General features: G+C 63.7%; 2 protein-coding genes across 9 annotated transcripts in view; one reads left to right on the top strand and one right to left on the bottom strand.

Moving 5' to 3' along the window:
• The window catches only part of PPP1R12B (protein phosphatase 1 regulatory subunit 12B), a 167478-nt gene extending 151020 nt beyond the window's left edge, over positions 1-16458 (top strand). For 5 of the 6 annotated variants that reach the window (XM_070384634.1, XM_070384636.1, XM_070384638.1 and 2 more), the window contains 6 exons: positions 777-906; positions 1540-1644; positions 5456-5506; positions 6086-6136; positions 9225-9380; positions 12127-16458. In XM_070384634.1, coding sequence (XP_070240735.1) covers positions 777-906; positions 1540-1644; positions 5456-5506; positions 6086-6136; positions 9225-9359 — 472 coding nt within the window. In that variant the 3' untranslated portion in view covers positions 9360-9380; positions 12127-16458. The remainder of the gene's footprint in view (positions 1-776; positions 907-1539; positions 1645-5455; positions 5507-6085; positions 6137-9224; positions 9381-12126) is intronic. The other variant, XM_070384635.1, reaches the window with a different exon arrangement.
• A 4123-nt stretch (positions 16459-20581) lies between these two features.
• SYT2 (synaptotagmin 2) overlaps positions 20582-21274 on the bottom strand; it is an 82635-nt gene continuing 81942 nt past the window's right edge. For all 3 annotated transcript variants that reach the window (XM_070384646.1, XM_070384645.1, XM_070384644.1), the window contains one exon: positions 20582-21163. In XM_070384646.1, the coding sequence (XP_070240747.1) occupies positions 20957-21163 (207 nt within the window). In that variant the 3' untranslated portion in view covers positions 20582-20956. The remainder of the gene's footprint in view (positions 21164-21274) is intronic.

The following is a 21274-nucleotide window of genomic DNA, read 5'->3' on the forward strand; positions in this document are numbered from 1 at the left end:
AGGACGCAGCCCCCTCTGAGGACAGGGCGGCCCTCTGTGCCCCGCCTCTGCTGGCGCCTGGATCCCACCCACCTCCGGGCAGTGGCCGCAGGACAGGGCCACAGGCAGATGGTCCGGAGCCGGGCCTTCGCGCGTCCTGGTTCAGGGTGGAGCCCGGCAGGGCCAGTCTGTCTGTGGCTGTCCGTGGGCTGCATTTTAGCTTGGAAACAGCAAAGCCCCAGACGAAGAGGAACACTGTCAGGGATCCACTCAGTCTGTGATCCACTCTCGGACCAGCCAGTTCTGGAACGAAGCCACCGTCCACTCCAAGCATGCAGCCCCTACACACTGTGAAGTCCTGTCCCGGGCACGGCCGCCCCCCTGTGGCGTCCAGAGGAGGGGGTGGACGTTGAGCTCGCCTGCCCCGTGCCCTCCTCGCACGCCCGTGCCCGCCTCGCCCACCCCGCAAGGAGCACCAAACCCACGTGTTTTTGACTTGACTGGAATCGTTTTGTAAGAGCCTCTGAGATCTAAGAAACTTGCTTTTAAAAGCACTCTCTCGAGGGAAGGTATTTACCCCGAAGCTAGTGTGAAAAGCTCTGAGATTTCAGCCGGCACAAGCGTCTAAACCGCCGACTCGCAGCCCACTGCGTACTGGGTGCGGGCTGGCCCCTGCCCCGGCGGGCGTGCCCTGTGGCGCTCAGCACCTCTGGGGAAAATGTCCGCTGCCCTTTAGCATCTCCCCCTACACCTTGCTGTTCTCGGAACCAGCTTCCCCTTCCCTGTGTCTCCCACAGGCTGGAATCTGGAGGCAGTGACGCATCCACCGAGCGGGCCTCAGCCAGAGCCCGTCGGGAGGCCCGTGAGGCCCGCCTGGCCACCCTGAGCAGCCGCACGGAGGAGGACGGCGGCAGGGACTACAGGAAGGTGGGCTCCGCCCCCAGCCCACCCCGCTCGGGACAGCCCTGCAGGGCGCCTGGGTCGCCCCTCTCCGCCGGCCACTGTTTCTTGTACAGTAAAAATGTCCCTGAATCGGGTGCTTAGAGGCGTGGGAAGCAGCAAGGACTGAGACTTGTGGAAGGGAGAGCAAAGCCGTTTGCTTTCCATGAGCCCTGTGAGCGCCAGCCACACGCTGCTCGGTCGCGGTCAGTAAGAATACTCTGGTTTGAGGGTTTATGTTATTTCACAGCTCATTTCCTTCACTTCTTGCAGAAGAGAACCCAGCTCAAGGGGCTGGCTCGAAACCCTTCCTGTGCACGGGGTGCCAGGAAGAACTTTTTTGTTACCAAAACGTTTGTCTTGTTAGGCAGAACTTGGCTAAAATGGGTACACATACAAGGGAGGCTCCAGCGTCAAGCCTCTTTGGTACGGGAACCAGGTTTTTACGCCACAGACCCACAGTTTTGCATCCGCTCTGTCCCCTGCCCTGGGAGCAGCGCTGATGGCAACAGGGGAGCGCCGTCTTTGTGTTCGGTCCCTTGGACCTCACGGTTCCAGCAGCAGGAGACCTGTCCCCAGCTGCCCACTCGGTGGGGACCTGACTCCTCTCTCCCTCCCCAGCTCTACGAGAGTGCCCTGACCGAGAACCAGAAGCTGAAGACAAAACTTCAGGAGGCCCAGCTCGAGCTAGCAGATGTGAAGTCCAAGCTTGAGAAGATGGCCCAGGTGAGGCGGGGAGAGGAGAACCAGGCTTGGGTGCGGCAGCGAGGCGGTCAGGATGGCCCTCCCCAGAGATGAGAGGTGGGCTTCACCTGCCACGGGTCATTGCTGGGTCAGTGGGAAGCCGCCTGGAGGCCTGGCGGGGAGAGTTTTGAGTCTGCCCGGGAGGCCCAGGTGGAGGCCAGAGCTGGCTGTTGGCTGTGCCCCAGGATGGCCTGAAAGCAGAGACGGAAATGCTGGACCTGAGCAGTGAGCACTTTGTGGGGACAGTGTCCCCCTAACCCTGGGCGAGCAGGGCTGCCAGCGCCCGGGGGGCCAGGGAGGGGGCCGGTCCCGGGGAGGCCTGTCCCAAGGGCTTTCTGGACAGCTCCGCAGTGCAGAGCCTCCTGTCCTGGGAGCTGCCCTTCATCCTCACCCTGGAAGGGCCCTGCCTGCTCATGGCAGCCAAAGCTGACTTTGTCCTGAAGGGGCTGCAGGCTGGCCACGCAGGCCTGGGCTGCACGGGTCAGAGGCCGGGGGCGTCCGGTGAGGAGCCCCGCCCCCACTCCCTGGGCAGAAGCTCCGACGGCGCCTCTCTGACCTCTGAGTCTTGACTTCATGGCACGGTGCCCCCACAAGCTGGAATGTTGACTGTGTGGCGGCTGTTGAAGACAAGCTCAGCCTCTGCGTCCCTGGGGAAGCGTGTGGACTTTTTAGCCAACTGCTGTACTGGGTGTGTCGGAATATGCTTTGTTTTGCCAAATTCGAGTTACTGAAATTCAGAAGAAATGCTGGCGCTGCAAGCCAGGCCTCTGCTCTTTACCAAAAACGGACTGTTCAGTGGACAGCGAGGGGGAGGCCCGTCGGCCCCACGCATCTGTGTTGCAGACGGTTACCACATGGACACACGGCGTGTTTGCAGGGAAGGCCCACCCGAACTCGGAGGGCTTAGAGTTAAACCAAGGCAAAACAGAACAAGTCTTTTGCCCGAGAAGCTAGTTCAGCTCTCCCAGTGCAGGTGAAGTAGCTGTGAAATGGCTCCCGTGGCCCTGGCTCAGGGAGGAGGACCGGGGAGTAGCTGCCCTGCCCCTTCTCTTCTCCTGCTTCTCCGTGGAGGGAGCGGCCGACAGCCGTGCCCTTCAGAGACACTGGCGAGAGCTTCGGACAGGAGCCTGAAATCCCAGGTCTCTGCCGGTTCCGGCCAGTGCTTCACTGAGAAAAGAAGCCTTCTCAAGAACGCCAGCATGCTTTCTGTATTTATTCAGTGTTTCTGTGCCTGGTACTCAGCATAAGCAGTCACTTTGTCGTCATCATCGGTCTTTTGGTCATAAGATATTCTGCCTGGTTCTGAAGTGCTGAGAGCAGAAGGGGCCTGGGGGCATCCCCATGCCCTATGGAGGAATCCAGCCTTGAAGCTGCTTTGCTTTTCAGCTGTGGTGGCTGAATCTTTTTAGCTCCTCTCCAAATTATGTATTAAAAGTAGAGGCTCCCCTGGTGGCTCAGAGGTAAAGAATCTGCCTACCAGTGCAGGAGACATGGGTTTGGTCCCTGGTCCTCAAAGATCCCACATGCTGAGGAGCAGCTAAGCCCACGCTCCACAACCTGGAGCCCGAGCCACGTGCCTAGAGCCCGCGCTCCCCGAGAGAAGCCACCGCAGTGCGGCGCCCGTGCCCCGCAGCTGGAGAGCAGCCTGCACAGCAGCGAAGACCCAGCACAGCCAGCGTAAAGAAAGGAAGCGGCAGAGGGCAGCGCGCAGTGCAGCCCCTCCCTCGTCCAAATGGGATCGCACCCGAGTCAGGCCCAGTGCAGAAAGCAGGAGGCCCTGCGCATAGCAGGCAGGTCTGTGGACGGACTGAGACCTCAGGGACTCCAGCCTGCCCACCGTGCACACCACCGCCTTTGTCCCCAGAACAGAGGGAGCAGAGCAGAAGGGCCGCTCAGAGCGGCTGGCGCTCCGGCCTTTACGGGGGAAGGCACCTCCATTCCCTCTGGCCCGAGATTCCAGAGAGGGCAGGGGGCGCGGTGCAGGGCAGGACGGGCGGCCTTGAAGCGTGTTTGTATCTCCATGTATATTTGTGTGTGGGGGGGGGTGTTGTGGGGGTGTTGTGTGTATATGGTGGATGTGTGTATATGAGGTGTGTGTGTATTTGTGCGGGTGTGTATGTGATGAGTGTGTGTTGTGTGCGAGTGTGTAGTGAATGTGTGCATGTGTGATGTGTGTGTTGTGGGTGTGTAGTGAATGTGTTTGTATTTAGTGTGTGTTGTGTATGTGTGTGGGTGTGTGTAGTGTGTTGAATGTAGTGTGTGTGGGCATGTGTGGCAGTGTGTGGTATGTGGTGAATGTGTGTGTGTACAGATGGCGTGTTTCTCTGTTTTGTGTATACATGTCGTGTGTGTCTGATGTGTGTATGTGGTGAATGTGTGTGTGTGTAGTCTGTTTTGTGGGTGTGTGGTGAGTGTGTATGTAGTGTGTGCTGGATGTGTGTTGTGTGTGGTGGTGTCTGTGTATGTACATGTGTGTGTACATGTGTGTGGCATGTGGCAGTAGTGTGTTGTGTGTGATAAATGTGGGCGCATCCTCTGTGTGTACATGTAGTGTGTTATGTGTATACATGTACTGTGTAGTGTGCACGCACGTGTAGTGTGCACGCACGTGTAGTGTGCATATAGTGTGTTGTGTGTAGGCGTGTTGTGTGTGGTGGATGTATCTGTACATGTGTGTACATGTGGGTGTGTGTGATGTGTGGGTGTGTTGCTTGTGTGCGTACGTGTTGTGTGTGGTGTGTGTAAAAATGTAGTGTGTGTGTAGTGTGGGTGGTGGGTGTGTGTATGTGTAGTCTCTGTGGGTGTGGTATGTGTATATACATGTATGTGTGTACATGTGTGTGTGTTAGGGAGTGTTGTGTGTGTGATGTGGGTGTCGTATGTGTGGGTGTGTTTTGTGTGTGCGTGTAGGGTGTGTGTTGTTTGGTGTGTTTGTGTGTGTTGTGTGTATATACATGTATGTGTGTACACGTGTGTGTTGGGAAGTGTCGTATATGTAATGTGGGTGTCTTATGTGTGGGTGTGTGTTGTGTATGCATGTAGTGTGCGTGTTGTGTGTGTGTTGTGTATGTGTGTGTTGTGTATGTGTGTGTTGTGTGTGCATGTAGTGTGTGTGTGTTGTGTGTGCGTGTAGTGTGGGTGTGTTGTGGATGTGTGTTGTGTGTGTGTTGTGTGCATGGTGTGTGTGTGTTGTGTTGTGTATGCATGTAGGGCGGTGTGGGTGTGTGTTGTGTGTGCGTGTAGTGTGCGTTGTGTGGGTGTGTTGTGTGTGCATGTAGTGTGTGTGTGGTGTGTGTGTACATGTGTATGTGGTGTGGGTGCGTGTTTTGTGTGTGCGTGTTGTGTTTGGTGTGTTTGTGTGTGTAGTGTGCGTGTGGTGTGTGCGTGTAGTGTGTGTGTTATATTTGGTGTGTTGTGTGTGTATGTAGTGTGTGTGTTGTGTTTGGTGTGTTGTGTGTGCGTGTAGTGTGTGTGTTGTTTCGTGTGTTGTGGGTCTGTGTTGTGTCTGGTGTGTTGTGTGTGTGGTGACGATGCAGCCGTGTCCCTGCCGTGTCATATTTCCGGGGGCCGTGCCCCCCGCCCCCCCGCCCCCCCGGTGGGGATTCTGTGAAACCAGGAGTGGTGGTGAAGTGCGTCTCAGTCGTGTCAGGACCCGTGTGCAGGGCTTGCTGTGTGACCGCCTGGAGCCCCGCCACCCCGTGGGCGGCCGGTGGGGGCTGGACGAGACAAGCCTCTGGCCCTGAGACCCCCAGTAACAACTGTGTTCCTTCCTTCCTTCCTTTTGCACCAACAGAAGCAAGACAAGGTCCCTGACCGGTCGTCGGCGCTGGAGACGGAGAAGCGGGTGCGTGTGCACTGGGGGGCAGGGCTTCGGCGCGGCCGGCCCAGTGCGTGCCGTCCTCTCTGCCTCCGGGCGGCAGTTTGGTTGCTGGTCCCGGGGCAGCCTCTGAGCTCAGGGCAGGGGTCCAGGGGGCCGCTGGCATCGCTGGGGCAGGTGGAGCTGTGCAGACTCCGCTGCCTGAAGAGTGCTTGCCCCAGCGCACGCGCCCTCCCGCCCCGCTGAACAGAAGGGGAGCTTTCGGCAGCACCCTGGAGTGAAGGCTAAGGACCGAACGTGAGCGGACAGTCCGCTCATTCTGACCGAGGAGAGGGGGCTTCTCAGTCAGCTGCTGACTCCTCCCGAGCACACTCAGGATCTTTCTGGGGGTCGACGTTCTTGGGTTGGGAAAAGTCAGATGTACTGATGACCTCCAATGTCGCCTTGACCTGGAGTATAAAATACGTTCCTATCGCTCCTGTTACCGTGTTTAATTTGGAAGGCAGATCAGTTTTACATTTAGGTCCTGGCTAAGCGGGGCCGGGGGGACGGCTTCTTGACTGCCTTGGAATCCATCAGTACTCAGTGTCTTGCTCTGTTGAACAGGAGAGGCGGGCCCTGGAGCGGAAGATGTCGGAGATGGAAGAGGAGATGAAGGTATGGAGAGGCTTACCTGTGGGCGGCCGCGGGGGCTCGTGAGGGGTGTGCACAGTGTGGGTGAGGGGAGCCTGGGCTCGACCCTCAGCCCCTTGGAACGGACGTGGCCTTTGGGCCAAGGGGACGTCTAACTGGCTGGGGCAAACCTGAGCTGAACCTGGAGGGTTTCCTCTGAGGGCTTCACCCAAGGGGCTGGACAAGAGGACAAACCCTGAGGACGGGCCGCAGGTGGGGCCCTCCGCCTGGAACGTTCGGTGGGTCTAGGGACCTGCAGCAACCATCCCCACCATCAGCCCTCAGGCCCTGGGAGTTGCACTCATGGGCACAGGATGGGGGGGCGGGGCAGGGCACGGCAGCGTCGGATCTGGGCGTTGGGGCGACAGTGAGGGGGCTGCACACTCGTGTGAAACACACTCAGGCTTCCACCCTGGGAGCCAGAGGCACCGCGCTGTGAGCTGAGCCCTTTGTGGGAGACTGTTCCTTGTTCCCATGGTCTGAAAAGGTTGGTTATTTACTGAAAAAACTTGCCCAGGGCCTGACAATGTCAAAACTCACGTGCGGTCCGGTGCCAGGAGTCGCGTCAGTCTGCACGGCTCCAGCACGGGAGGCACGCGCGCGGCAGGCTCAGCATCCCAGGGTGGATGGACGGGCCACGCTGCTGGGCAGTTTCGGGCAGGGCCCACCTATGTCTGCAGCAGGGCCGCCTCTCCTGAGGGCGTGGAGCCTGCGCTCCCCAGCTGCTGGTTTTGGACGCTCTGCCCGGCGCTCCAAGCGTGCCCCCCACACAGGCAGCACGTCCGTGTGCCGGTCCGCAGGGTGGCCTTGCTTCCTCGGGGCTCCTCTGTGTTTGCCACCCTTGAGCTACACTGTGGCTGCTATCAGGGTGCTCCTTAGGAAACAGGCCAGTGCGTAGGAGAGCGTGGACACAGCCCGAGCTGGGACCCTGTAAACAGGGCCTTCAGGAGCCCGGGCCTCATCCGCTCCAGGCCAGGCTGCCCTCTGGTCTGCTTGGCCTGCGTGGGGGGAGCCGCCGGGCCACTCCCGCCCGTGTGGGAGCCCTCAGGCCGCAGCGCAGGCAGGTGGCTCTGTCTCCTCCTCTCCCCCTGTGGCTCCCTCAGCTGGGTCACAGGCCTTCTCTTCTCTGCATCGAGGTCAGGCACACGGGGTGGGGCCTGTGTCTGCACCCCGGGCAGCAGGCATGCTGACCGGAACCTGGCTTTTCATGCGGCCAGCCTGTTCTCCCGGCCAGCCGCAGACCCTGGTCACACCTGCGCCCAGGGGACTGTTCGGTGTATACAGAAGCTCAGGCCCTGCAGGCGTGGTCGCAGGAAGCAGGAGGGGCTCAAGGACAGATGGGGCTGGGGCTGGTTTCCTGACTCTGGACCCTGAGGTGGGCTGGCCTACCTCCCCCCTCCCCTCTCACCCCTCCATCTCACACCCTCCCCTCCCCCACCTCCTCACTCCCCACCCCTCCATCTCCTCACCCCTCCCCCATCTCACCCCCACCTTCTCCACCTTCACCCGTCCCCCATCTCATACTCTCCCCTACCCGACTTCCTCACCCCTCCCCTCCCCCACTTCCTCACCCTCCCCTCCCCCACTTCCTCACCCCCATCTCCTCCCTCCTCATCCCTCCCCCATCTCCTCACCCCCTCACCCTCCCCCATCTCACCCTTCCCAATCTCATCCCCTTCCTCCCCTCCCCTCACCCCCTCATCCCCTTTGCTCCCCTCCCCTCCCCTCCCCCAGGTGCTGGCATGGGAGGCCCTGCAGCCCATCCTTGTGGATACTGCTCTTGGAGTTTTGTTTTCCTGCTCTGGAAGCGTCCCTGGCTGACCCTGGCCCCCTGCTCGGCTGCTCCGTGCCACGCCTGTTCTTAGCCCTGCCCCTGCGGACTGCCCTGCCCCCACAGCTACATTCTTCCCCTCGACCCGCCTGTGCTCCCAGGTTCTGAGAGTTGTTCTCCTAGTTGAACGCCACTCTAGGAGGCAAGGACCATTTCATGGAGGGACCGTGATCACTGAAAGCGCCAGTCCCGTCAGCCCCAGGGAAGGGGCAGCGCTCTGGACTGTCCCTGGGTCCTTGCGCCTGGCCCCACGCGCTGCACCGTAACCCCACTCACCCGCTCGTTGAGAGGACCCCCTGGCCTGGCCCTTCTGGGCTCCTGGGAACCGCGGGCCACCCTCCCGCTTCCCGGGCGGCTAGTCTCCGGCTGTGGGTCCAGGGTCGGCCGTCTGTCTGTGTGTTTCTTTTTCACCGTTTCCCCTTCATGCTGCTGCTTGTTTTCTTCTTTCTCTCCTGGAAACTATAGCCTTCCTCACCTTCCATTTCTGTCCTTTCCCTCTGGTGCCTGGCGACCTGTCTGTAGTCATGTAACCCGCAGGTCATCGTATCCGTCCGTGGAGTCCATTCTCTCCCTCCCAGAGCCGATGGTCCCAGCTTCAGGCTCAGAGGTCTGGCAGGAAGGACTGGGCCGGGCAGGAGCCTGTTTATCGCTGGCTGTAGTCCTTCACGGGACGGCTGTGCGCGCTCCCCTGCTCCATCCGCCGTGCTGTGGGGTGACCACTGGACGGGCCTGGCGCTGGCCGCTCGTCCACTTTCTGAGACGAGGCCTCGGCCTCAGGCACAGCTATGCTCCCAGCCCTGCCCCGGGGCAGGGAGCAGGTCTCCACCCTGGCTTCCGGGCAGCAGAGCAGGCCTTGCTGCCACAGGAGCGCCTCCCACAGGCCTTGCTCCATTGAAAATGAAACATAAGTGAGGTAGTAGAGATTCAGAGAGGAGACGAATGGGAGTCAGGAGCCAAGTTCAGGGGAGGACGTGAGGAGAGGGGAGCAGGGCAGCCCCGGACACCGGCCCCCAGCCCCCCGTGCCACAGCCAGCCCCCAGGCTCACCCCTGCCACAGCCAGCCCCCAGCCCCGCCTGCCACAGCCAGCCCCCAGCGCCCCCTGCCTACCCCCTGTCTTCTGCCTTGCCTTCCTTGCATGCAGACTAAAAGCGGAAACAGAAAGTCATGTGACTTCTTTGTCCCACTTTTCTCTTTTCTGGCCTGTCCTGTCTGTCTGTCCGTCCGTGTCTCACTCTCTGCAGAACCTCCACCAGCTAAAACAGATTCAGACCTTGAAGCACATGAATGAGCAGCTGCAGGCCGAGAACCGGGCTCTGACCCGGGTTGTGGCCAGACTCTCGGAGGCCGTCGAGGGCTCGGACCCCCAGGGGCTCTAGTCCTCCCCTCCTCCTCTCCAGGCACGTTCCCTCTGTTGTCGGCCTCGGGCTCTGCACTCGCCCCCAGAGCCTACGCGTGTGGGGTCCATGAAGGTTGGTGGTCTGCAGGCGCAGGGCAGGGGCCTGGCCTGGGCCCTGTTGAGACTCTTCCCTCAAGGTGGCCACGCAGGTCCGCGCGGGTCCTGGCCTGTGTGTGAACACCACGTGTTTCTAGTGGGAGGAGGGGGGCTCTCAGTCAGCTGTGCCCCCAGTGCAGCCTGTTCCCTGCAGCAGTCAGGTTGGGCCTGGGGTGCTGTGACCAAGGGCAGGGGCTGCGGGCTCCAGACGCCCGGGGCTGGATTCCACGTGCTGCTCAGCCTCCGAGTCTGAGGTCTGGGGTGTCTAGAGCTCCCCACTTGTTCAGTGTGCAGCCAGGCGAGAACCAGGCCCCGGGCCCTGCCCAGAGCAAGCGCTGGGCAGGGGCTCTGAGCCTGCTCCTCTCCCGCCAGCTGCCGCGCTGGGTCTTGCCTTCTTCTCCCGTGTTACAGGCCGTGCCCTCCTGCCTATCACAGGTCTGGGTCTGGGTCAGGGACCCTCCTACGGCCAGGCCCTCCCTGACGGGGCCACAGGCAGGTGGCCATGAGCGGTCACCAGAGGACCAGGAAATGCGTGCGCTGGACTCAGAGCCACTCCCTCACGCAGTCTGAGGCCCAACTCACAGTCGGCACGTTTCCCACCAAGGTGGCCTGAGCTGTCCTCACTGCTCTGTGGTTTCACTCTCTGAAACGAGTTTTTAATTTCCAGCAACAATCTAATCAGTCCCGACCGAGGCTTGCTGTGCCTCTGGGTCAATAGCTGGCAGCTTGCACCCGCTGGGTCTGAACCCCCTACCCCCGTTCCCGTCAGGCACATTGGGGTCCCCCTGCCGGCCGAGCAGCCCCTGGCCTCGTGGGAAGGTGCGTGAGGGCCACGCTCCACTCAGGGAGATCAGCCCTTGACTTGGGGTGAACTAGGGGCCCCAAAAGATGGCCCAGTTTTCTCATTCCCCCTCTGGTGCGGAAGATCCTGGGCCTGGTTGGGGCTGGGGACCGCGGAGCTGGTGGAGGTCTGTGCAGGCCCGTGCCAAGCTCTCTGCTTACAAGTTCTCATTCCGTGAGAAACCAGTCACTGTTCTTGTGGGAAGAACCGAGTCAGAAGAAGCGACCCGCCCCAGGTCACTGGGAGAGTGTGGGGCAGGCGACCTCTGCCGTCTGGGCGCCAGCCTCTCCCGGTCCTTTCCGACAGCCCCAGACTGTTAGCAGGAGCTCGGGCGGCTGAGAAAGTGCCTCGACCTAGTTTTCCCAAAGAATCGAGTCTTAACCTGGAAGTGAATCTCCCGAGAGTCGAGGCCATTTTTGGACGTGTTTTCAAAGGCAGTGGTTCAGACCCAATCTGAGAGCTGCCAGTGGTGACACGGCCATACCCACGTGGAGCTGCTTCCCGTCCAGAGCCCGCTGTGGGAACTCGGCCCGGGCGTCTGCTGGCGGCCTGGGAAGGCACGTCAGAGGGCCTCTCCCAGCCTCTCGGCCCAGGCATCTGAGCAGTTGAGGCTGAGGATGGGCAGGGAGACCGTCTGGGCTCTGATGGGGCTTTGGGGGCATCACAGGGCTCAGAGGACTGCCCTGCTCTGGTGTTTCTGGATCAGCACCTTCCTACATGCCATGCCACGGCTGTGGGCCCCTCAGAGTCCCTGCTTTGTGGGGCACCAGGGCAGGGATGGGCCTTTCTAGATACAAAGTGGTAAACCCAGAGAAGAGAGCCAGGTGCCTGACATGGCCCGGCTTCTGGACCTGCACCTGCAGCGTCAGCCTTCCTGGGAGGGGCTGTGCGTGGACAGCGATGCTGGGCTCCTGTCCACACCTGTGGCCGTGAGGTTGTCTGTGTCCCAGCCCCTGAGGCCGTCCTGACGCTCCAGACACCCTCTGTCCTCTGGGTGCCAGTGCTTCTATCTGCGGTCCACACACGTTTGTCTGCAACTTAACCTGCTTCATCTGTAAGGGGCTGAGGGGACAGTTCCATCCTTTTCAGGAATCTGACTGGCCCCTGAGTGTTACTAGCAGAGCCAGACCTGGAATTAGCCCCAGGAACATGGCCCCATGGGGACTTAGGCCTGAACGACTGAGCAGAGGACATTGGCCCTGAAGGGATGGGAGTAGAGATTTGGTCGCCCTCGAGGTGGACGAGTTCTCTCTCTCAGACCAGTGCCTGCAGCTGGCTCACACACCAGCCGCGTTCCTGCGGGGCCGTCAGGGCGCTCGGACCCCACGCCTCCCTTGGGAGCGCCCTGCCTGGGCTGGGAGCCACTGCTCCCTTCGTCCCACAGGTCAAGCAGCGGGGTGTGAGGGTCCTGGGCTGACGGAACAGCGCACCCGCCTCCCACGGCAGTCCTGGCCCGGTGCTGGGGCTGACGAGGCCACGTGCGCCGCGACCCCAGGGGCCTCAGTGGTCCCATCCCCGGGCTGCAGCAGCGGGACCCGCACGTCGTCCCGTGGATGTGAGCGGAGGCCTGGGCTGTGCCCCCGCCCCCCGCCGCCCCCATCGCCCTCCGAACATCCCTGGGTTCCCAGCACACGCGCTGCTCCAGTCTCTCCAACCAAAGTTCTCCCGGGGAGGACACAGGAAGCAGTCACTCGCCCAGGAAGGGGAGAGGGTGTCCCCGCCGCAGGGCTGGGAGCTGGCGCTGGTCACCCTCACACAGAGGCCTGGTGCGGGCCACGCCAGGCCTCACGCTTCTTCCTCCGCCCTGCAGGTCCTGACGGAGCTCAAGTCCGACAACCAGAGGCTGAAAGACGAAAACGGTGCCCTCATCAGAGTCATCAGCAAGCTGTCCAAGTAGGCCCAGCCTGGGCTGCCGGGGACGGCCCGTGTCCGCGCCCGCCGGCCGAGCCAGGACCTGCCTCTGGCTGCCAGCCACCGTCAGCCACCATGCCCTCAGCGGCCCCCCAGCCCCACCCCCCACCCCACCCCCACCCCCACCCCCCGGCTCAGACAGTTCCCATCAAGGCACCACGGCGACCCTCGGCCGGCTGGGCATCCGGAGGCGGCTTGGGGTTGCCAGGCCCGCCTCAGACCCGGCCTCCCGCTGCCCGGCCGCTCGCCCCTGCCGCCCAGGAGCTGACTCTCCTCTGAGCCCACGCGGCGATGCTGGTGGCAGCAGCTTTTCTACTGACCACCTGCTGACGCCTGGCTGTTGAGGCGCCCGCCCCGAGCTCGGGCGGCCTGGCTCATCCCCGTGTCTGTGCTATTACCGCCCTCCCTTTGTGCCCCCGCTGTGCGTGCCTGGGGCGTAGATGCCGGACAGGCCCCGAGCCCCGCAGTCCGTCCAGTCGCTCAGGCCGCGAAGCTGGGCCGGGCTCTCAGTGCGCCTGCCCCCGTCACAGCAGTTTCTTCACCAGAAAACCTGGGCTCTGAGCGCCCCACCTGCCTCGGCTCCCTTGACCCGATTTCCTGTCCTGAGAGAAGCAACACCTTCTTGAGGGCTTCTGAGGCGCATGGGGCGGGCTGCTGGAGGTGGGTGTGAGTGGGGCCCACTCGCTCCTGACGAGGAGACGAGCCTCAAGGACGCTGACGTGGTGACTCTGGGCGTGTGTGGGGAGAGGCGCTCAGTTGCTTAGGAGCAGCAGGAGTCCAGGCTCCGGTAGGGGCAGGGCCCCCCCCCCACAGCCGTGTCCAGGGACCCCACCCCGGGTCAGGGAGCTTCGGGGGTTGTGCCTTTATCACTCGCAAGTTGGGAGACGATGATGACCAGAAAGGTTCTGGGTGGGAGCGGAGGTCTTCCTGAGGCCCTCCCGTGACGTGCCAGCCCTGCCATGCGTGGTTGGGGACCCCGAGGCGCCGGCGGCTCCCTGGCCCAAAGCTCAGTCCCCACATGGCCTGCTCTCTCTTCTCGTCCTGGCGTGGCCTTCTCCCCGGACAGAAGCCTGGACGGACCACGCCCTTGGTCCAGTGCAGAGTTTGGTCATGAGTCCTTGGTGATGGCTTGGTGTTAACACTGAGGCGTGTGCTTTCTGTTGGAGTTTCGTCCCTCGGCTGGTATGAGCGCGCAGGTCAGCTTTGAGGTTGCTGTTGACGTCTGGTGTGTAGTTGTCAGCAAATGCTACCTCTGTCTGAGGAAATGACAGAGTGCTCCAGCTCCTCCGTGGCCCTCAGAAGCGCCCCGTGCTCCTTAACCCAGAGCTATGCTTGATCACAGTCCCGGTTCCAGACAGGAAGTCTGTCTCCTGGAGCAAAACTGCTTTCTCAGGGCGTGCAGACCCTTCCCCATGCACACGACGGGGGGGTCTGACAGTGGGGACAGGTGGGTCAGGGGCAACACCACGTCAGGGGAAGCTCCAGTCTTCAGTGCACCACCCCTTTGCTCTGGGGGACCTGCAGGGGGTCTTGACCCTGATCCCCGGCACCGGGCTGGCAGGGCCCTGCCTCTTTTTCAGGAGAAGGAGGCTGAGTGGGAGGGGTCACCCCACCCTTCTCGCGGCAGGCGGAGCCAGCAGAGGAGCTCCGGCTGTGCCTTCTGGGCCGCGGGCACCTCCCGCAGCCCTCATGTGTTAGGCCCCAGCTCGGGAGGGCAGGCCCTGTGGCCAGAGCCCGTGGTGTGCGCCCCTGCAGTCTCAGGCACGGTCTCACGCAGCTCGTTCTGTAGGGGACCCTGAATCCGGTCTCTTTCCGGGCCGTGTGGGTCGTAAGGTGGTGGCCAGGGCCTCCTTGCTGCCCCGGGGGCTCTGCCCTGTCACCATGGTGCCTGAATGGGAGGTTGGCGACTGGGAGGGTCCTAGTCGGCGGCCGTTTGCGGTTTTCCAGGGAGGCCGCTCTTGCGGGCCTGACGACCAGGCCTCCAGCTGCAGCCTGGCCGCTTCGCCACCCTGTTCCCGAGGCCGCTGCTCCTGGACCCGAGGACCGGGCCTCCGTCTCCCCTCCTGCAGGGCGTTGGCTTCCCTCGGCCCCCGCCGCCTGCCTCAAGGAGGGGTCAGGGCTGTTGGAGTAGCCCCCGCCTCCGCCTGACTGTGTGATCTGCCCAGACGGACAGACAGACATCAGGGTTTCAGCCACGCTGCAGGCGCAGGAGCCCGACGGGGTGGGCGCTGCTGTGGGTGCAAGGCAGTGGAGACAGCACGGAGGGGCTTCCCGGGGCCCCAGCCCGCGTGCCTCCAGGGCGAAGCCTCGCGACTTCACAGCTGAGCCAGCAGGGAGGGCCCAGCTCCAGCCAGCGGGGGAGCCCCTGGCACCCCGCCTCTGGACGGAGCGGGCATAGGCAGTCCTCCCAGTCAGGGCCAGTACCGAGCGCTGTCCCCGTGCTGAGCTTCAGGGCAGGTGTCGGCACCTGGGGGTGAGTCCTCGGGCACCGTGAGGAGGCGGGGGGCAGCAGGAGGAAGCGGCTGGAAGGACAGGGCCGGGCGTTGGGCCCCGGGGCCGCGGCTGCCGTCTGAAGGGGCTGGACTGGTCTGGGGTCGGGTCTCTAGACCTGAGAGTATGTGGTTTTTTAGATTCCTAAGGAGACCAGATAGTTCTCACACTCAGATTTTGCTCATTCTAACTTCATAAATTCTTGTTTTCTTTTCCATTCAAACTGTTTAAGTGTATGGTTAAGCGGGAGAGTGAATTCAGCGTGGAGGGCAGTCCCCCCTGGTGGCTGGGTGAGCCTCTGGGCGAGCGGCCCTCTCGGGAGGTGGTGCGGCCCCTGGTGGCCTTGAGCTGTGTTTCTCCCCAGCAGCCGCCCTTAAGCAGGCAGAGGACCACCCTGAATGGGAACCAGTATCAGTCCTGGGGGCTGTTGGGGCTGTCCCGGGCCGAGGTGGGTCCCCCTGCCCGGAGCAGGGCTGCAGGACGGAGCTTGCGGCCCCTCGAGGACTGCGTCTGTCGCCTGTGCTGACTCCCTGGGGCCCGGGAGCGGTCACTGTCGTGGCTCCTGGGGAGTGAGCGGGCTCTGTGGCGAGGAAAGGCCAGACAGAGTGGCGCTGCCTCCCGGGAGGCCGGGCTGGGTGCAGGCTGGGGAGAAGACTTCAGGCAGAAGCTGCTGAGAGTCTGGTCCCCCTGAGGGGTGCTGCGCTCAGGGGTCACTCTTGCTTCCTGCCTGCGTGTAGTGTGTTTGCTGCTCGGAGATGTCACAGCCTCACCCCAGCTTCATCCGGGGGCTCTGTTAACTTGCATCTTTGCCCCCTGCCCCCCACTGCCCGGCCACTCTGGTTCCTCTGCTCACTGTCCTGACGGGGACTCCAGAGTGATCTCTGCCTTGGGTGGCCCCTTACGGTGGCTTTGGGATGCGCCTGTGTCCTTCCAGAACAGACACGCTTTCCACCCTCCTGCGCCCGCATTTCCCTAACGCTCAGTCTTTGCTTTTCTCACTTGGAGCCCGTGGTGCTTAGAGGAGGAGGGGTTTTCCACGAGTCGCCCCAACTTGCAAAGCTGCACACGCCCTCGGGGGGAGGCCTGGCCTGGCAGGGCCCCAGGGGCAGCCCTGCTTCCAGCTGGAGGCACCTAGGTGGTCTCGGATGCAGGCGGAGCCCTGGGCTCTGCCCTGCCCCTTGCCTCCACCCCACCTGCCTCCTGGGCTGGAGGACTGGCCTCCAGCCAGGCCCTCTGGAAGCGGGCTGCAGGGGCAGGGCCTCTGAGCCCCCGAAAGGCTGACTGTCCGGTCAGGAGGGGAGACTGTCCCCCAACCTGCCGCGAGGGGCCCTGCCTCAGGCTGTGACTCTGGTCCCCATCCCCCCCGTCTCCTGCCGCTGCCTTGGCCGGCTGGGTGGAGCGCACGCGTGAGAAGCTCCCCGGGGTCCCCACACCCCCGCCCGTCACCTCAGCCCCCCGCCCCTGACTCCCCTCTGGGACAGCACCCCTGTGTACACACACCTGGGGGGTGGGGTTCAGGGAGGAGCCCAGATGCACTTCGTGAGCTGAATGTATTTTTATGCAACTTTTGAGTGGCCTTTCAACCCTGAGGTGAATGGTTTTGTTTTACTGGTTGTTGTTATATAGTATTATTAAGTATTCTGTGTTTGGAAGTTTGGGAATAATAATATTCACGTCTGTATGATGCCTGTAAACACAACAGTATTTATAAATGAGTAAATTAAATTGTGTTTTAACTTTGTGATGGTCTCCGAGCTTTAGGAAACGGGGCTCATAGAACCTCATGTCTGGGCCAGCCTGTGGTATTTCTCCCACCAGGCCTGACTCTGCTTGGTATCCAAGCTCAGACGCGGTTGGCACATTTGGGATGGCATGGCTGTGGGCCAGCCCGTGGCATCCCCACATCACCGTCCCGGCCGTCGGGGCCTGCATCCCAGGGCTGTGGGCCTGTCCGGCGGTGACCCTGGTGCTCGTGGCCAGGTCCTGGCCTCTGCCCTCTGCAGCGGGGTCTCAGGGCCACTGCTTGGGTTGGGGGAGCCAGAGCCCCTCCAGAGCTCCAGACCATAAAGGCAGTGGATGGGGTCACCGGAGATGGTGGCGTTCAGCGCAGGCAGCCGCCCAGGCCTGGCCCTGCATCCACCCCCACGCCCCCCGGTTTCTTCACACCCTGCAGAGGCCCCATCACCACACTGGGGGCCGGGGAGGGGCCAGGCGCCTCGTCCCCCACGGTTGCCCGTAGAGGTCCAAGGCTCAGGAGCCGGTGCGCAGCAAGGGCTCCTTGTGCTCAGTGGAGACGCATCCCCTAGAGACCCGGGGACCGCTGAGGCCCGGCCACTCCTCCCTGAGACCCCCGGCCAGCCTGAAGGGCACTCTGCCTTCTTGATCCGGAGTCGGGACCAGATGCCCACAGGCCTCAGGGCCTGCCAGGACCCCCGAGGAGACCGCCACGGGCTGAGGTGAGGGGGAGCGTTGCGGGGGGGCACACTTTCCGGGTTTGGGGGTGCTGCCTGTTCCCTGAAAACCCCCGAAGCCCTGGCCTCAGAGGTCAGACATCTCGGGTTTCTCCGTAAGCTAACCCAGCATTTGTAGGTGGCGTCATTCCACAGACCCCGCGGGGCTCAGGCTGCGGCCGCATCCCAGGCCTGCTCTAGCTGGCTGGTGGGGGGGCACCGAGGGTCTGATCCACCCCTCCTCCCTGAAGGCCCCCCAGAAGCTGCCCTGAGGGCCCCGCATGCCCACCACCCCCCTGAGCCCAGGGCCAGGGTCTCAGAACTGTGCCCTCACCCCGCCCAGCGGGAACAAGCAGAGACCCCCACCCCCAGCTTGCTTTCAGCTCTTTTCTTTAATAAGGAGATGCTGCTCATTACAAAAGAACAAATTGACGAGAGACCAGAGTCCGTGGTGGGGTGGGGGGCACTGCCAAGCGGGGGCAGGGGGTGGGGGTGGGGGGGCCTGTGAGGCAGGCTGGGGTCCCGGTGGGCCACACGCTGCAGGAGCCTGGGCCTGCCTGCCCTGGTCTGGGGGCTTCAGAAGCCGCAGCGCCAGTGCTGGGACAGGAGGGGTCGGGGCAGGACGCCCGGCTGCTCTGAGGGGTCTGGGGTCCATCCCGCCCACACCCCCTCCCCCAGTTCGTGGAGCGCGGGGCCCACGCCCCACCATGGCCTCAGCCAGTGCACCCTCTCAGCAGGGCCCACGGAAGGGCCACCCTACCCAAGGGCTGCTGGCAGGAGCTGCCGTCCTCTGGGTCCCTCCCTCCCCAGGGGGCAGTGGGGCGGGGCTGGGTGTGGATGGGGGTCCCACCCCCCCCACCTCAGAGCAGCCACAGCTGCCCACTCCTGGGGTGTCCCTGCCCAACAGCAGGAGCTGAACGCACCTGTTCTCCAGCCCTGCTGCCCACCGCCACCCCCGCCCCCTCAGCTGTGCGTCCACCCGGGGGCATCAGGACCCGACCACAGACCCAGCCTCCAACAGCTCCCATGCATCCCAGTCGTCCCCCGGGGCCCCCACTGCCCACCCCCCCCATGTGGAGCAGGGCCGGGGGGACACCGCTGGGACCCCACCAGGAGCGCAGGACACGCATCTGTCCTCGGGACGCGGGGCAGGGGGGTGGCAGGCAAGCCCTTCACAGTGTCCTGAGGGGAGCTGGTCAGAGGGGCCGGGGGCTCTGACAGGACGGCCCCGGAGACCTCCGTATGGCTTTTCAGTGGATCAGACAGCAGGCAGGGGAGCAGGCCACACACACAGGCCGCCAGAACAGCTCTGCCATGGACACGCACCAGCCGGTCAGGCTGGGCCCAGGCCAACTCCTCAGGCGTGGGGAGCTGGGGGAGACACGGACTTCACACACGGGGTCGGGGAGCAGCTCGGGGGTGTGGTGCGGAGCTGGGCTCTGGGCGCGGCCATGCAGCTGTTGGCACGGAGCCGGGGCGTGCGTGGGCAGGGCGGCGTGTGCATGGGTGGCCGCCATCGTGTGCAGCTGAATGCGCGTGGAGGCAGACGAGGCTGGCTTCTCAGGCTCCTGCTCTGTCTCCAGGTCACAGCGTCCCCTTCCCAGTCCTGCAGCTCGAAAGTGGGTACAATCCCGGCGACCCGTCATTGCCCCCAAGCCGGGGAGGCAGGAGTGGCCGCAGGACGAGGCTGCCCAACAGAGCACGGCCGCAGGTCAGTGGGTGCGGGGGCATCCCGGCCAGCACTGAGGGCGGTCTCACACGTTCAGTTACTGGTGGTTTGTCTGAAACTCACGTTTAACTTGGCACCTGGGCTGCCGGGCTGAGGGCGGCCAGCATCAGGCCCGGGACCCCTCCGTGTCGGCCGCCACCAGGGCTCTTAGGTGGAGAGGGGGCCGCGGGGCGGGGACAGCCTCTCTAGGGGGGGCCCAAGAACTAACCCAGACCCTGCGGGACCCAGGGGGGGTCTCTTCCAACCCTGCTTACTGCGCCCCACCGCACCCCACCCCCGCGGGGACCCTGGCCCTCTCTGCTGCTGCCCCAAGGCTACCGCAGCAGGAGCTTGTGTGGTCTCCTGGGAGGAGGGGCTGAGGCTGTGCTGAGACCACCCCGCCCCCTACCCCCCACGCCCCTGGCCACAGTCGGAGGCCCTGCCCCAAGCCCCTGTTCCGGAGAGGGGAGGAAGCAGCCTGCGGCCCCGCTCGTTTCTGGGGGCCTGGGTTTTGCGTGTCACTCTCAGCCCCTCTGTGAGAGGCACCTCTGCTACTTCCCTCCTGGCGACCTTCACTCCACGGAGGGTCAGGGTACCCACAGGCCCAGGCCAGGACCCTCAGGCAGAGACAGGAGCACGCGTGCGTCTCCTGCAGCCACAGGCCAGCAGACACGTCTCCTCAGACTGCTCCTCTGGGCCCAGCCGACCTGGCAGGGGTCCCACCCTGCCCCTCAGCCAGCCCAGTACTGTCATCCAGCCCCAAATCCAGGCTCAAGACCCCCAGAGCAGCAGACGCATCAGGATGGAGGCCAGTCCTCCGGAGGGGAGGGGTGAGAAGTCAGCCTGGGGTGGAGCCCTGAAATGGGGGGATCCTCAGGAAGCACCGAATCCCGCTGCTCTGTGGTCACCCGGTCCTGAAGGCAGGGCCGCCCCCTTCCCCCCCGTGAAGAGGGGCCCCCAGGACACAAGCCCTTGCGCACACACAGGGCCCCGGCATCTTCCTCCCGCAGGAGCCTGCCGAAGACGGCCATCCGTCCAGGTGGGGGGACGTGGGCTGAGAGGGGAGCAGCTCTGGGCGCTTGGGGGCTGCAAGGGGAGGAGGGAGCCTACCGGGGGGGCGCAGGCTGATGCTCCTGCCCAGGCTGCGGGTGGGGAAGGAGCCTGTGTGCACACTGGACTCACGTATATATGGCTTTTTATCAACACTGGGGACGGGAGGTGAGCGGGGAGCCAGCATGGGGACCCCGGGGCAGGGACGGATGCCCTGGGGACCCAGAGAAGCCCCGGGGGACGACAGGAGGCCAGCCGGCCACTGGCCACTGCCCCCCCACCCCGCTCACCTGGGCCCAAGGACGGCCTCCTCGGGAAGCCCCCGGGGCTGCACAGACAGCGCTGCTCCACTGAGACTAAAAGAGGAAACTGGCGCTGGCAGGATGGGGGGAGACACCGCTCAGCTCTCGGCCCCGTTGGGGGCCGGCACCCGCGCCTCCCACCCGGAGACCAGGGCTCAGCAGGCCCATCGCCCTCTCTCTGGGGAGGGGTCTTCTGTGTCTTCATGGTCTGACATCTCCCGTCCACAAGGTGAGCTCGCAGGACAGACAGACCCCGTGTGAGTCCGGCCACCAGCTCAGGTCCATGCTGTCCCCGAAACCAGCCCGAGGGGCAGTGACTTCTGCACAATCCAGTCTCCACGCCTGGCCTCCGAAGCAGCCACTCACGCACCCCCGCCCGGCCAGGAGCCAGAGCGCGGGCCCTGTCCAGAACCCAGCAGTGCCGCCGTCTCGGGGGGCCATACGCTCAGGGAACGGGAGAGGCTGCACTGCCAGCCGGGAGCACCGCCTCGGGGTGAGCCTGGGGTGCAGCTTCGCAGGAGTGGGGTGCGGGCATGCAGCGGGGACGGCTCCCGGGGTGGGCTGGGCAGGCCACGCCACCTCTGGGGGCCCTCCTCCCACAGCCGTCGGAGGGGAGGGTCCTTATAAAAAGGGGACGGGGGCACGACCACACAGACGGGCAGGGCGCCCCGCGGGGGCGCGGCTGAGGTGTCCGTGGCTCCGGGTCTCAGCGGCGGCCTGGCCGCAGCCCTACTTGCTCTTGCCCAGCAGCGCGTCCACCTCCTCCTCGGGCTTGAGCGAGTGCCACTGCGCGATGGGCCGGCGGGGGTTGGCCAGCATGTCAGACCAGTGTCGCAGCTCCGTGCCCGTCGCGCTGCTGCCCACGAAGATCTTCCCGATGGCCTCGTTCTTGCCCAGCTTGTCGTAGTCCAGCACGGTGACCACCACCTGCACCTTCTGCGGGGGGAGGGAGGGGGGAGGGTGGGCAGGAGCCCTCGGGCGGCGCCCCCAGCTCCCACCTCCTTCCGCCCAGCCGGTCCCGTGCAGCCGGAGGGGCAGACCCATCCT

Source organism: Bos mutus, chromosome 16 (assembly GCF_027580195.1).
Source record: "Bos mutus isolate GX-2022 chromosome 16, NWIPB_WYAK_1.1, whole genome shotgun sequence".
NCBI lineage: Eukaryota > Metazoa > Chordata > Mammalia > Artiodactyla > Bovidae > Bos > Bos mutus.